This window comes from Accipiter gentilis, chromosome Z (genome assembly GCF_929443795.1).
Source record: "Accipiter gentilis chromosome Z, bAccGen1.1, whole genome shotgun sequence".
Taxonomy (NCBI): domain Eukaryota; kingdom Metazoa; phylum Chordata; class Aves; order Accipitriformes; family Accipitridae; genus Astur; species Astur gentilis.
In genome coordinates this window covers 56,911,353-56,926,930 of record NC_064919.1, presented here as the reverse complement: position 1 = coordinate 56,926,930, position 15,578 = coordinate 56,911,353, and the positions used below count along the sequence as shown (strand labels likewise).

The window sequence follows — 15,578 nt, the reverse complement described above, 5'->3', positions numbered from 1 at the left end:
TCCTATGCACAAAAATAATGAGAGTTAAAAAATCACCATGTTCAAAATCATTACAGCATTTTGTCCTTCTACATTTTCAAGAGAGCTAAACCAAACAAAAGTAGGAACTGTACAGAAAGAGGAGAGTGCCAGACTTGCACTGGTTTCAATAATCTGCTTTAAGATCATGTCTTTACAGCCATGATATTCTGCAAGTGGTATAGTCTTACAGGATGAATTGAATTTATTTTGACACTGCTGTGCATTTGGTTTACAATTGATTTCTACGAAAAAGTTAGTACAAGGCTAAAGAGTAGTCAGAAACCCACCCCCAAAATTTGAAATAATTGTTATGAGAGAATCATCATCACACTGCTGAATAGATTTGTAGTGCTTTTAGAACACGCACGATTCTGATACCACATCTCAAGTATATAGTAAAACTGAAAAAGGTACACACAGCAATGACAGTAACTGATTACTTCTATATAAGAAATCACTGAATTGACTAAGTCTCTTTATTCTACAAAAGAGACAACCAAGATAGCAAAGGTCTACATAGGCCACATGCAAAAATGAATAAAGAGCAAAAGTTTATTGTATCTTACAATAGAAATATAATTTGGATCAATTGAAACTAGCAGGTGCCAAGTTCAGAAACAAACAGAAGAAAATAAATCTTGGTCAATTTCATCAAAAATACACTGAGGGCTATTAAATTGGAAAAAAATCACAACTGTTTGAGGAATACTCTGGCTCACGGATTAGTGGATACTAGAAGAGTATTCAGGCCTGTTATTATGCTCTTTTGGACTGCTACTGTTGATTGCTCCAAGAGACATGATGCTAGGATAGATGGTCCTTCAGTCTGATACAGCATTACTATCTTGTTTTGATTCCATAAACTCACTTCAGGTGCAGCTTACAGAGAACAGGCTACGTGAATTTAAGACTTTGTGAGCATCTCCTGCTGTTCTTTTTAAAGGAAACAGTCTCATCATAACAAATATTCATGCGTTAATAAAAATTAATACTTTACTTTAAAATCAAATTGGGCTACTAAAATTCTGCACTACCAGAAAACATAAGCAAAACCAGCTATGAAACTAACTTTGTGATGAGGCTGTGGACTCCCTTCAAATGCCAGCTTTTATTCATTGTCTCACCTACTTACATGAGACAAATACATTTCTCTTCACATACTTATCAGGAGAATTTTTGCTTCACTTTTCACACTGCACTCTTTGCTATGTCAGACAGTGAATCAGAGTGGGTTTGAACAACCTGACAGTAACACAGGTGGTTTGAACTGGTACTTCTGTGACTCCTAATACTTGTGAAATTTAGTTGCTTCTAGTATTGTAGAGGCAGAATCCCTACAAGAAAATGGCAGCTCACACACACACATGGGTTTGAACAGTGAAGCAAAATAAATGTAATTTTCTACTCAAAGTGAAGCAAAATAATTGTTCAGAATATGTCCATTTAGATAAATACCAAAGATATCATCCAAAATGTTGAAAGTCATTAATAAACCCAAAGGTTTGTATATAATATTGTCAGAATATCTGTATATAATATCTGAAGGTGTCTAAAAGCAAGGCATTTTACAAGCTCTGAAAAGCTGAACATGTTTTCTTCAAAGATTGATTTACATATATATTTGTTTATATATGTAATTAAATGTCTTTTTAACTTCAACTAAGGATGCAAGTAGTTCTGCTTTTTCATTGCATCTGAACATAATCTACTTTTTCTACAGTTCTTTTTGTGCTACAGGTAGCACTATATGTTTGCTACAGAGAACAAAAGATGCGTAGCGGATTGTCAATGGCTATTTACTTTCCTTTGAAAGACTTACTCTGACCAACATTGTTGGTCCAACTAAAATTTTTTTTTACAAAGTAACGAATCATGCAAACCCATTACATAGCAGTCTCAAACCTTTCTCCAATAGGCTTTGGAATCTGAACATGTGTCCAGTAGAGGATAAACATCCATGAAAATTCTAATCAAAATGAATCAAACTTTGCATGTTGCAAAGTTTATGCCTGCCAAATTATAAGATATTTATAAAACAATTATAAAATATTATTGTACTAATTCAGAAAATTTATACAAAATCATTCAGGTAAGTAGACTGAGTTCTGAGTTCTTCAATTAAGCTTTTCTAACTTTTCTCTTTATTAGAATTAATTATAGCATAACTCTTTCTACTAAATTAGCACACAGAAAAATGTCATGCAAGGTGTGGTTTTTTTTAATCCAGGCTTCCTGCGATAGTAGAACCTAGTCTTAAGCTTTCCAAACAATGTAGATACTCACTTTACAACAAACATAAATAAAAATCAAACCCAGCCATTTAAGAGAATAGAAAAATCCAAGTCAGTCCCAAGGTTCCACCAGTGAAATGGAAATAAAATCTGTTACTGGTATACATGGTTTTAGAGTATGTAAAATCTCCATGAAGAAACTCCCATTCTCTGCCATCTTCCTCTATTGGAAAAATCACCTCCAGCATTCAACTGCAAAATGCTGTCAGATTTAAAAAGCCTTAATATTGTAAAGTCTGGCAGGCAGACACCACTTACTAGGAGGTGTCTTCAAAGCTGATTACATAACATTTTTAATAAGAAGTTGGAAAAGTGTACCAGGTAGCTTTTTCTGAAAGACAGACAAACCTTCTCTCACACCAAAACTGACAGCTTCCATCTTTCCCAGACCTGAGATAAGATGGAGACTGCTGATGCAGAAAGAGGCAATTTGCCAGTTCAAATTTCTTAGTGAGTGCAGAAAGGGAAGGTACCTATGGAAGCCACAAGCTTTTCTTCCTTCCACTTTCCCAGAATTCTAGTTAACTAGTGACAAGATTACTTTTTAGAACGGTACGAAGGGCAGCCAACACAGAGGGAATAAACTGTGGCCTTATTCTTCAACCCCAAATCCAAACTGCCAAACTATGTACAGCAAACAAGGAAGGGAAGGAGAAAATTTGATAGGATGAGGAGCAAAAGCTTAAGCTTCATCTTGATGAACACTAGTCTAAGAACGCTGCTAAATACAGATATGTAAGCTTTTATCCCCCTTTGAAGTCATGGCTATTAAAAAGGCAACTAACATGAATGAGTTCTGAAATCTTCCCTTTCAGCTTTGTAAAAAAAAAAAAACCAACAAAAAATCCCCCACATACAAAGATGTTCAGCCTAAGATTTCATCTTCCAGGCAACTAACAGAGACTATGACTTTAAAACACCACTTCTAAAATCATCATTTTCCATAAAGTAAGAGCTGCTAGATGGGCACCCTTTCTTTATATGCCAGGTCTCAAATGATACCAAAACCCACTTCTATTTCCATAAACACTGCAAGAGGCATCTGTGAACTCTGCTGATCTGCAGAAAATAACCCAAGGGTTTTATCAGACCAAAAGGTGAACATAAGCCAACAAATAGTGAATACACTGCATAATAAGGAAAGGTCTATGTAATATGTGAATTATTCCCACTCAAAGCACTAATAAGGCCTCCTTTAATACTGTGTGATGTTTTAGCACTATTCTTCCAGATAAACCAATTAAAAGCTTAAAAAAAAATAAAAAAATAATACAGATCCAGAAAGCGTGACTGGTGAAAAAAATGGATAGCTTGTTATGGCTAGACAGAAGATGAGTGACCTTGTTACAGTTAGCAGATATGTGGAAATGCACACAAGACTGTAAAAAAGAGAATAATGAAGTAATCAAGAGATCTCTGTGCTTTATGACAAAACGTAGTAGTCCTGAACAGCAACCAGTGTGACTTAGACTGGTGTCTGGCAAACCATTTCTAGCCTTACCACAACACTGGAGATTTTGGGCAATATAACCAAACATTTATTAAGAATGGATGACGTATAGGTTATCCCACCCTGTATCAGGAGGATCAATGAGATGGCTTTCCTTCCAACTCTCATCAAATCATGTGAAATGTAAACCACAAAGAAAAGCAGCGGAGATTAAGTAATTTCATTCTACTATATTCTAAAAGCTGAGATGCATCTGCATTAAGTGGGAACATGTATATATATGTATTCTGCCATGGTCTAACAGATATACACACTTTTAAACTATTGGCAACACAAAGCAGTACAGCAACTTGATTTATTATACGCAGATTCTTCTGCATTGTTGCTAAACAGTACACTGGTCCAAAGTTACTAAAATACTTAAAAAACTATACATTATGTAAACAAAACATAAATAGGACAGCATAGTTCTCTGTACATATAGTTTAGTACAGATTGTTAGGAATTAATGAATATGTACAATTCTATACCATAGATTGCATTTTTACAATGCATAAATATTTTTTTTTTTACAGAAACAAATAAAAAATAAATTTGACCAATAAAAAGGAGATATATAATGTCATAAACACACTGGCAAACAGTCCATACTGTAAGATGGAACATGTGCAAAAGGCTAGACTTCTCCAAACTAAAATGTTTAATGAACTCATTGGTCATTTCTGACTTTTTTACTAAAGAGCTCTCTGAAAACTTCTGACAAACTAAATAAATTTTTCTTTTTCCTAAGCCTCACAGGTAAACAGGAAAGAACTGTAATCTTAAGTAATTTTGAGTAAATAAACTGTTTCAAACAATGTAAGAAATTATTCAATAGTTACAACTTCCAAAGTCAGAAGAATGCCCCAAAATTTCAAAGTGGCTCATTTGCAGTAAATTCAGGATGCAGCTTTGTCAAGTTTATCAAGGCAAGATGACTCAGATGCAGGGAAGACACTGGTAGGATTTCTCCTTGTGGACACAACAGGAGGCAGTGATGAAGACAGGGAAGAAACTTTGGATGCTGGAGTATTTATAGCATTCAAAATGGCTCCCTCTGGACTGACCAACAGTTTTTTGATAGAAGTGTCTAAGCGAAACACTGAAGTGTTGCTCGGTATATGAGAGTTCAGAGGATGAACGGCAGAAACCACAGAAGATGTAGCTACAACATTAACAGGAGATTTTACCATTGAAGACAGAGACAGTGGCACTGCAGACAGTGGAGTACATGAGCTAGCTGGAGTACTAAGTATCTGGGGTGTTGCATGTACAATGGGTAAAGCATCTGCAGACCCAAAAGAGTTCACAATTTTTGTAGAGCTTTTCAAAGGATGTTTTGATATTTGCCAACTTAATGAATTACTTGGTGCTAGCATGATTTTTGAGGTTATTGGATTAACAATTTGTACACCTTGAGCCTCTTGACCTTGGTTAATAGTTAAAGGAGGAGTCTGTTTTGTATTACAAGAGAGAAGAAGAACATGGCTGCCAGCTCCAAGGCCTTGTGGAGGAACAACAAAATGAGTACCATTAATCATTATCTGAGTTCCAGGTGCCAAAGGCATACAGGTGTTAATGACTAGTTTCTGTTGAATGCAAGGTTCATTCAGCTCACCTCCTGCCTTGCTTGTTACAGTTGGTGAAGCTGCAGACATCTGAACGGTAGAAGCGTAAGTACAAGCATGACTTTGTTTCTCTGTACTGGGAGGCACCTGCTGGCATTGTAGGGAAGAAAAACTGGGAAAACTAATGACTTTACCTGTATTTGGTGATGGAAGGGACAACACGCTCTGAGGCTTGTGAACAACTGCATTACTTAGCACAGCAGCTGAAACTCCTGATGACTGAAACTGAAGCAGTGTGGGCAACTGACTTTTTGGTACTGGAGGAGCTGGAACTGCTGCCAACTGAGGAACTGTATGTAACACTTTGTGGGGGCTGGCTACACATCCAGGCAAGCTAATGACTGGAAATTGCAAAGCAGATGCTAAGTTTTGAGGAGATACTGTTGATTGTGTTGCTGAAATCAGCACAGATGAAGCAAGATGTCCTGTTTTCACAGTTGATATACCCACAGTATTTCCAATATTTGATGTACACAGTTGATTACCCAGAATTGGCCTTATTCTTGAGGGATCATTTCCACCAATCAAGATAGTGGGCTGTGTCACACAAGTCCCACTTGATGTTACTGAAACAGATTCTACACATGCATTTGCTGTTGTTACTGTAAAGGCATTTTCAGCTCTTGTTGCAAGACATACAGATTCATTAACTGACACTGCGGTTTGACTCACAAAACTTGGAATAGGAACCAAAGTACTAGTACTTGTCAAAGACAGCGCCAAGCCCATGGTCTTTTTGTCTTCTCCCTTACAAATGGCAGAGTGCAATATATTAACTGGTGGAGCCTGCTGCACATTGCCTTTAGTATTTACAATGGTTTGACCTATATTTAGTCCAATTTTCACATCTTTTACTTGAGCAATAGTTGGTGATGAATTTATTCTTATTGGTGCTCCCACTGTAGATGGGATCAGAACCAACTGTGGTTGCTCTGTGGCACTAACAAAGGTTTTCCTTAGGGAAGAAGGAAGGTTATGCTTCAATGACTCTGGAACTAGACTGGTGGTTGATGGGCCATTGGCAATTTGTGTGTTAATAAAAACCAACTTCTGAGCATTAATACCAGTGGGTGCCAGAGAGGGTATAATAGTGACTCCTGATGCCCCACAGGGTGATAAAATAGGTGGATTTGTGACTAATGTAAGTTTCTGAACTGGAGCACTGCTGATTAAATCTCCATTTGTTGCTGAATTAGACTCAGATTGTATAACACGATTTGTTGCAGTTTTAGTATCACCTTGTTGCTGTACAGAAGAATTTGGAGTTATGATAGTGTTGTTTTGTCCAATGCTAGTCACACTAACAGGACTGTTTGGAGTTGCTGACATCAAACTGTTCACTAATGAAATAGAGGATAAAGGAGGAGAGGACACATAGCAGTCCTCCATTACTTGACCCAAAGTGCCCCCAACAACAGGCTGCTGTAATGTGAATTTGATATTCTTGTCCATTCCCTGGGTAAAATCAGCTGGGAAAGCTGGAATGTTAACAGAACAAGCTTTTGAGGGGGCAAATGCAGAAAGAGATGATTGTCCAATACGTGGGAGACCAGACATGGCCGTTTCTACAGATGGAAGAGTAGAGCATGATAAGGGTGTGTTTTTTGGCACAAAAAAGCCCTGAAGTTGAGGTGCGTAAGTGAAAACTGAACTAGAAGATAAACTACTAGGTGAAATTTGGTCTGGATTTGTTCGCACTTTAACAATTCCTGTGTTCCCACCTCGTGTTGTGACCAGAATAGATTGTGATTCTCTTACACACACTGTCTTCAGTTCTTGCCTAGTTTCAAAGGAGTCAGCTGTCTGTTGGGATGCAAGACTGGGACAGGCAGAAACAGTGTTTGTAGACCCACTTAATACTGTTGCTGATATCAAAGACTGGCTAGCTGTGGAAAGAGTAGGTGAAGTCAAAGACACAGGGAATGTGGCAGTTGAAACTGTAGTCTTGATTTGCTCAGTTTCAGTCTGGCTCACCTTAATTGTTGATGATGGTAGGTTACGTGCTGAAGTCACAGGTGGCAATGATTGTGTAGTGTTCATGGGACCAGTCACTTGTGATGGGTGGGTAACGTTCTTGTTAAAAATTGTACTAGGTGACTGAGTGGTAGCATTTGCAGGGCCTGTTACCACGGGAGGTGTTAAAGAAACACTGACATTTGATATTTCTGGTAAAGTTGTACAGTGCAGCTCAGATGATTTTTGTTGCAGTGACTGAATGTCCTTGGCCACAATTTTTCCTTCCTTCTGCTGAATAAGAAAATTCTTAGGTAAAATAAGAACTTGTTGCATGACTTTTTCTCCAGTTTTAGGGTCAATCACAGGTTGCATGTGAATTTTCACAGAGCTGTTGTGAAGGTCTACTGGTACACAGTAGCCATTTGGCATTTTGTATACCATTTGTAAAGGAGTCTTTGAACTGGTCTGGCAGGGCAACACTGGTTTTACCAGTGATGATTCCAAAGGTGATAAAACTGGCTTTTCAGGAGTAGATACATTTATGCCAGGGGGAGGTGACAGTTGATTTGTTAAGGTCACTTTGTTCCCGGTATTCTTGGCGAGCAAGGCCTGGATGGGTTTGGTCCCTTTCAGAAATTTCGATACTGATGTTGCAGGATCTGTCAAGGAAAATAATTCTAGAGTTGACCCTTCAAATTGTTTCAGCTCAGTCAAACAACTCTCTGGCTGCAGGCTACTTTCTGAACTCTGGACCACAGCCTCATTAGCGCTCAGTTTAGCTTTCTTCCTTGGTGAAAGCTCATTAGTGCTTTGATCCAGACAACTATTTTGCTTGGACTGTCGTTTAACACATTTGGGCAGTGTCTTCTCTATTTCTTTAGAAGTTGATTCTTTTTTCAGAATTCTGTTTTTTCCTGCAGGTAAATTCATCTCTAATAGCTTCATTTCACCTGCAAGGATATAAAAACAGAAACTGTGTTTCAGACATTTGCAACTAATACCTCTATTTAACAATTTTACAGCATCTAGCTAAAGGCAAAATGCTAGTTTGCAAGTGTAAGGATATGTGGAAGGAGAATATCTGCTTCTTTAAAGGCATCTGGTCAAGAACCTTTTTCAATGCAAAAAAGGGGGTAATAAGGAAAGGAGGAAGTCATAAACAAGAACATACAGGGACACAAACCCAACCAGCATGGGAGACAGTGAGGAAACCCGAACCTGGTCATTCACATTAATTGATGAAGGCATGTGAGAATGTGAAAATGTTTATTCCAGCAAGGTTACCCTGAGGGAAAAAGGGAGAAGCCAGAAAAGAAATATACAGAGACACAGACTGAACAAAACAAGAAACAACCATTGTCATTGTCAAGAAACAATCATTGTCACCGCACAATGACAAGAAACAACCTCAACAATCACACCAAGTGATGGGCTATCAAGAAACTGCAGGTGCCCCTTCCAGGAAGATCAACCTGGACTTTGCAACTGATATGACTGTAAACCAGGGGGTATCCTGGACACTGGGCTGGGAGGGGTGAGGGAATCAGTAAAGTTATACAAACCCATGAAGGGATGTGCAGAGGAGGGGGGGAGCTGCAAGGACAGAGCAGGGGGTCACAGCCTATCTGCCTGCTGCCAGCTGCTGGGAGGCCAGTATCTGTATCTTCCCCAAATACAGTGTGCATGAGGGCAATGTGTGTGTATTCACTGGTAAACTTCAAGCTGGACTAGCTGATGAGCAGGGGGCCTGGGGTCTTGGCTGGCATATCAGGTGGACTTTTGAGTGTGGGGTGCCTGTGGGACAAGGGTGTGAGTGCCAAATGTTTCACACTGAGCATTGAGCTGGACCAGTCAGCAAGCAGGGGATGCACGAACTGGATAAGAGGCCCGGAATGCAGGCAGGGGTGTTGGGTGGACAGGAGGGCCGTCCACTGAAGTTTTGGCAGTGTAGGGCTGCAGGGGGGCCTTTGTGAGGACACAGCTGGCTCCAAAACAGATCCACTGCAGGACACAGCTGAGTCTGTCAGCCAAGCTGGTGATGCTGTGCAGAAGAGTGTGACACAGAGGAGTGAGGAAAAAATGTAGAAGCAACCCTGTGGACACCAAGGTCAGCAAAGGAGGGGAAAGAGGTGTTTCAGGCACTGGAATGGATTCCCTTGCAACCTGTGAAGACCATGGTGATACAGGTTGTCCCCTTGCCATGGAGGACTAAAGTGGAGCAGCTATCTACACTGCAGCCTGTTGAGGACCCCATTCCACAGCAGGTGAATACACCCTGAAGTAAGCTGCAGCCCATGGAGAGCCCACACTGGAGCAGACTTCTGACAGGAACTGTGGCTTGTGGGGGACCCACACGAGAGCAGTCTTATCCTGAAGGACTCTAGCCTGTGGAGAGGACCCACACTGGAGCAGTTTGTGAAGGACTGTATCCCATGGGAGGGACCCCACATTGCAGCAGGTCAAAAGCATGAGGAAGAAGCAGCAGAAATGAAGTGTTATGAACTGACGTCAACCCCCAATCTGCATCCACCCTGTGCCACTCGACAGGGAAGGAGGTAGAATTGGGAATGAAGTTGAGCCTGGGAAGAAGGTGGAGATGGGGTGAAGGGGAAGGTGTTTTAGTTTTTGTCTTTGTTTCTCAGCATCCTACTCTATTTTTAATTGGCAATAAATCAAATTAATTTTCCCCAAATGAGTCTGTTTTGCCTGTGACAGTAACTGGTGAGTGATCTCCTTGTTTGTATCTTCACCTATGAGCTTTCCCATCTTATTTTCTCTCCCTGTCCTGTTAAGGAAGGGGAGTGACAGAGTGGCTGGTTAGGCATCTGGCAGCCAGCCAAGGTCAACCCACCATAAGCGTAAATTCCAAGCAGGCCTACTATGTTATCACAGGTATAGTAAATCACAAAAGTGGCAAAAACTAGCATTAATCAGAATTTTCATCTTGGTCATGTCTGCCCTCTTCTAGTCTACATCTGTCAGATGTGCATCACAAGCTATTTGAATATTATCTCAGTAGTACTTACGGTAAAAAGTAGGACACGAGCTCACATGGAAAAATTAAGCTCCTGCATCAAGTTCAAACTATCAGATTCCAGTAAATGCTTACCATTGTCTGGGTGATCTTTTTGGGGAACTTCCACAGGCTCTGAAGATTTACTGCATACTACTGCAAAAGAATCTTTGCCAGAATCAACTTCACTTTCATCATTACTCCACAATTCTCTGGTAAATTTATCATGGTCTGGATGTCTTTTAAAGTCATCATAGTCCTTCTTCAATCTAGACCTTGAAAATAACAAAACTAACTTTACTAAAGAACCACACTGTTTTTAACATTTTTATTTGTATTGCTGCCACACAAAAAGTTGGTATAGAATTAATTGCCTGTGCCCTTCAAAAAATTTCATGGTACCTCTGCCTGCAAATCTCTAAAACCCAGAAAATGTGAAGTGACAGGGATGTCCCTTCCCTCACCAAAACTGAAATCTATGTCATTAAGTCCCCCAACAATAGACAAAAAGACTGAGTCAAATATGACCATCAGTTTTACTACATCCATCTTCTGTTTCTTCCTTCATCTTGCATTGTGACAGATGTGCCTGTATGGACTTGAGTATTAACTGTAACAAGTCTACTCTTCCTCTGAGGGCAACCCCAACTACAGAATTAAGTAAATACTGTTTTTCTTAAATGCATCAAGTTTTTTGCCCAGCTATGGGACCATAATATAACTTTCTCCTCTACAAAAACCTTATTATCTCTGGGCTATTAGAGCAGCTACCACTGTTCTTTCCATAAGCTCATGCTCCACTAAAGAATGCACATGTGATGGACATACATAGCTGCTTTACTCATTTGAACACCATTCAGAAACACATCCACCTACCTTGATACTCTGAAACTGCTACATATTTCTATTGTCCCTTCTTCTAAGCCATTACTTTGAGGAGATCTAGGGGGTATTTTAGTGTATAAATACAGTGAACTGCAGGATTCAGCTGATGGTAACCAACACAATATCTAGGAAGATTATTTAGCAAACAAATGCATAGATTACAGCAATTAGCACCTTATGTGGAATAGAATCTAGACTCTAGTCTGGATCTAACCCTTAGGACAATAAGAATAGTATCTTAAATTTCCCCACTCTTATGCATTAAAATAACATTTTTTGCATTGAGTGCAGCAATGGCCAGCTGCTCCCTAAAGGATGGAAAAAGGGAGGAGCTAAACATGATGTCACAGATAGCAGGGCATGAGCCTCACCAGACAGGATGCCATCCCACCACCCCTGAATGAGGGAGCAGGGCAGGCCTAGGAGTGGTAACTGGGTTCAACTGAGAGCCCAGATCAACAGGCAAGTTCCTACTGCTGAGGCAGGTCTGAGGTCAAGCTGGGAAGTCAATTCACAGGTTCACATCAAGATCAGGTCCAGTGATAGCTGCCAGGGTCCAGACCCAGTCAAGTGATTTCTGGGCGGGTCCACAGTGATGATGCAGGTCCAAGGTCAGTTTGAGGGTCAGTCCAGATTAGCATGACCCACGGCCAGGCAGGGTAACTGCTGTAGTTGTCTTGGAAACCGGCATTCCTAGGCAGAGATTGAAGGCTGCAGAATGACCTGAAATAGGGATCCTGGGCCCATGGGCAGGTGATGTGGATGGAGGCCCAGGTGATGCTGGTCAGGGTCAGTGAGACCTAATAGTTTACTCACAGCTTCGACACTGAGAGAAGACAACCTTGAAGTCTGTATCAAGATGTAGTCTGGATGAAACTTCAACTCTGTCATTAGAATTTTGAGCTTGAAGTCAAGGTGTGGAAGAACTATAGAAGGACGCTGTGGAACCATAGGAGGACACTAGAGAACCACTACTGTACTAAAACTGCTGGATGGGAATTTCCTTTTTTCTTTTGAGGATCTTCTGCCAAGGGGGCCATGAACAAATGTGATCAGTGGGCACAAGTACCCTTTCCTTTTAAACCTTGCTGCTATTCAAATACCATTCAAAATTATACTGTTATAATTCTGAAAAGACCAGAGGACCTTTCAGAAGGGGGTAAAAAAAAAAAAAAAAAAGGATTTTGATCATAAAGACTGCTCCTACTAATTAAATACAACAAAAAAGGAAGGAAGGAAAACTCTACACTCTTATTGCATACTGAGGTCTTGCACAGAAGTAAGGAGCTCTGCCCAGCCCTTGACAACCTAGAAGGCCAACACTGTCATTCAATTAGTACATGTTAGCAGGCTGAGACAATGCAACTGCAGCTAGACTTGTGGTGGTGATGGTGTTTACACCAGCATAAGCAATCTTTACTCAGTTGCTTTTTCTATTTTACATGACACCATTCTTCACCACTGTAATGGGTGCTACACAGCTGCCTAGCAGCTCCATAATGAACCAGATCAAGTCATTGATCTAGCCTCCTCTCACACATCTCTCTTTTATCCCCATGATTTGTAAAGATTGTTTTTCAGCTGGAGCTGTTCCCTGGTATACAATGTGTCTGTCCAAACAGTTATGTCACAGAAATACCTACGCTAGCATTGCTGAATAAACTAGGGTTACAGCCTAAAACATACATCCTGAGAAATATAAATTAATGTCAGAAATTATCCTCTGCTTTAAGTGCATGCTTCTCTAGCTACCGGCACACATACATGCAAGACCCCTGCCAGCCAGTTCCAGACTAAAATTTACTTGTATTAGGCACACCTCATATTTACTACTTCTACATACTCTATACGACAGTTCTACTTCTGTATTCTAGAACCACATTTAACAAACAAGAACAAATACTGGGCACCAAACCATTTCACAGCAGAATTTACACAAACGATAAAACTGAAATCCCTTCTAATGGTATTACTATCTGCCACATTTCCAGAAGGAGTCTGACTTGCTACAGACAGGAAGAAATGAACAGCTAAGGAAAATGAACAGCAACTTGAATAGAAGGGAATACAAAAAAAGCAAAACTTGTACTTTGGTCCATTATTTAAAGCAAAATGTTCAACAACATCTTACATTTCCAATAAGGACTTTAATTCATGCATGATATCTGTAAAATGAGCTACTAAGGAACCAACTCTTAGTAATTCTATTTGTTCATTGTCTTTGGTGCTATGTTGTTGGCGTTTTTTTAACATACCTTTTACACTTTTCAGAATTAGTTCTGTACCACATAACTATGTAAGCTGCTTCCATCATACTCAACATTTAAGCAGCTCCCTAACTTTACCTATCATTTGACACAGAGTTCAAGCATCTAAACATTACTTGATTTTTAAATGTCTATGTGGCACAACTAAGGTATGATTATAGCAACAGCTGTATGTCTAACAGACAACAACAGCACCAAGCTTCAAGACACAATGACAATACCAAGTCAACATCCAGTCTCTCCAGGATTTATAATCTGCGTAGCATCTTCACTGCTACTAATATTTGCCCTTACAAGATTTAAATCAGTCACTGTTTCACTGATATTTCTCTGACACACCTCATTCCAGATGCGTTTCAAATTTACAGAGTTACAAAGACCTTAAAACAATGTTTTAAGAATTGCTTTGTGCAGAATTCATTACCAACCAATTTAGGTAGCTTTAGACAGTAAGTAGTCTGACAAAGTATTCTAAGGAGCCCTGGTCTAGCTTTCTAGCACCTCTTAACCAAATAAACAGCAATACAAATCCTAGCTGGATTGTGATACAACTATTTATAGGCAGGCTTAAGAATTCTAGAGCATTTTAGAGGAAAAAAAAAATACTAGGGGGTTAAACTCTATTTAGAGACAGTAAGTCTCAAACGTAAAATAATTCTTCCAACTAAAGCACTGCCAGTGCCTCACTCCTCAAAGTATTTTCATTTAATTTGAGAAGCCAACTTATTGATTAGTTTTAAAAAGTGAATTTTGTTGTTTTCCATCCCATGCACTACTGTTAAAAAAAGAGTAGCTAATTACCTGTTTCTTTGAAATGCTTTCATTAGCTTTGGTTCCCATGGTAACAGTTCATTAAGCAGTCGTATCAACGTACTATGCAATTCCTTTACTGCTTGCCTCCGATGGTACCATCTTCCCTGCAAACATAAATATGATTTATTTATCATTGCATTACACTTGAATGTTGTTATGCTGTATTAGTACTACAGTAATCCTGGTACCCTAATACAGCATATGAGGAAAATAACTGGAGGAAAATATTAGTAAGTTTCACAGTTACACCTACCCTTAACCTATGTAAGACTTTAATATTTCTACTTTTTTTTAATACTACAGAGACATAATGTCCGAGTTAAAAAAGCAGTACTGCAAGGATGTTCACTTTCTACAGGTCAAACTTGAAACTGAAACAGAATCCTATGAACATATCATGTGTTTAAAATTATTTAAATGAGTAACTAACATAGGTAGTAAACCATTCAGGTCAGGGAAACCAACCATGTCTGTACACTTTTAATAGTTAGAGATAAAATTTCTACAGAAAATCTTACCGTAATCTCATTTAACGTAAGTGATATAATTTATATTATTATTATTTGCAAAAACAATTTACTACAATTTTTAGGGATAAAAAGCAGATTTTTTTGCATTACATTTATGAATTTTATTCAAAGTTCTAGATAAAATGTTTTCTTAAAAGAAAGTTTTGCAAATTGGTTATTTATGAAGTTACAGAATATGCAGCAGAGACCAGTTTTCCAACGTAAAAGCTTTAAGCTTTTAACTCAAATGTATAATTAAAAGTGGTTTTCTTTTGCAAACTGCTAAATGTAATCTTATGATCTTCCATGAAGAATTCATGTTTTAATAAAGCTGGAAAGGCTGAATGAGGATAAAACACATTGGTAAATGACAATTAGCATGTATACACATATATACTGCACAACCATGGTGGGCATAATGCTGCAGAACACATCTCTTAACACTCTAGATACCCCTTACAAGTATTTCTTCCCAAAACTTTATTCTCTAGTTTATTACATGAAAGACTGAACAATGCATACACATGTAACAGCTATGGAAAGAGATGTGGTATACTCTAGTACTTCTGCCACTCTACTAATTCTGTGCATTTTACGTAAATGAGGATTTTATCTTTGACTTGTCAGAGAGGCTGTAAGACAGTAAAAAGACTAGGGTTCTGCAAGAAAAAGAAGCAAGACTTGGGAACTTATTTATTTCATATAC

The 15,578-nt window shown here is 39.0% G+C and overlaps 1 protein-coding gene across 2 annotated transcripts in view; it reads right to left on the bottom strand.

Moving 5' to 3' along the window:
* Positions 1 to 3,854: 3,854 nt before the first annotated feature.
* KIAA2026 (KIAA2026 ortholog) overlaps positions 3,855 to 15,578 on the bottom strand; it is a 53,298-nt gene continuing 41,574 nt past the window's right edge. For both annotated transcript variants that reach the window (XM_049794300.1, XM_049794301.1), the window contains 3 exons: positions 14,352 to 14,467; positions 10,495 to 10,673; positions 3,855 to 8,335 (listed from right to left, as the gene is read on the bottom strand). In XM_049794300.1, coding sequence (XP_049650257.1) covers positions 4,701 to 8,335; positions 10,495 to 10,673; positions 14,352 to 14,467 — 3,930 coding nt within the window. In that variant the 3' untranslated portion in view covers positions 3,855 to 4,700. The remainder of the gene's footprint in view (positions 8,336 to 10,494; positions 10,674 to 14,351; positions 14,468 to 15,578) is intronic.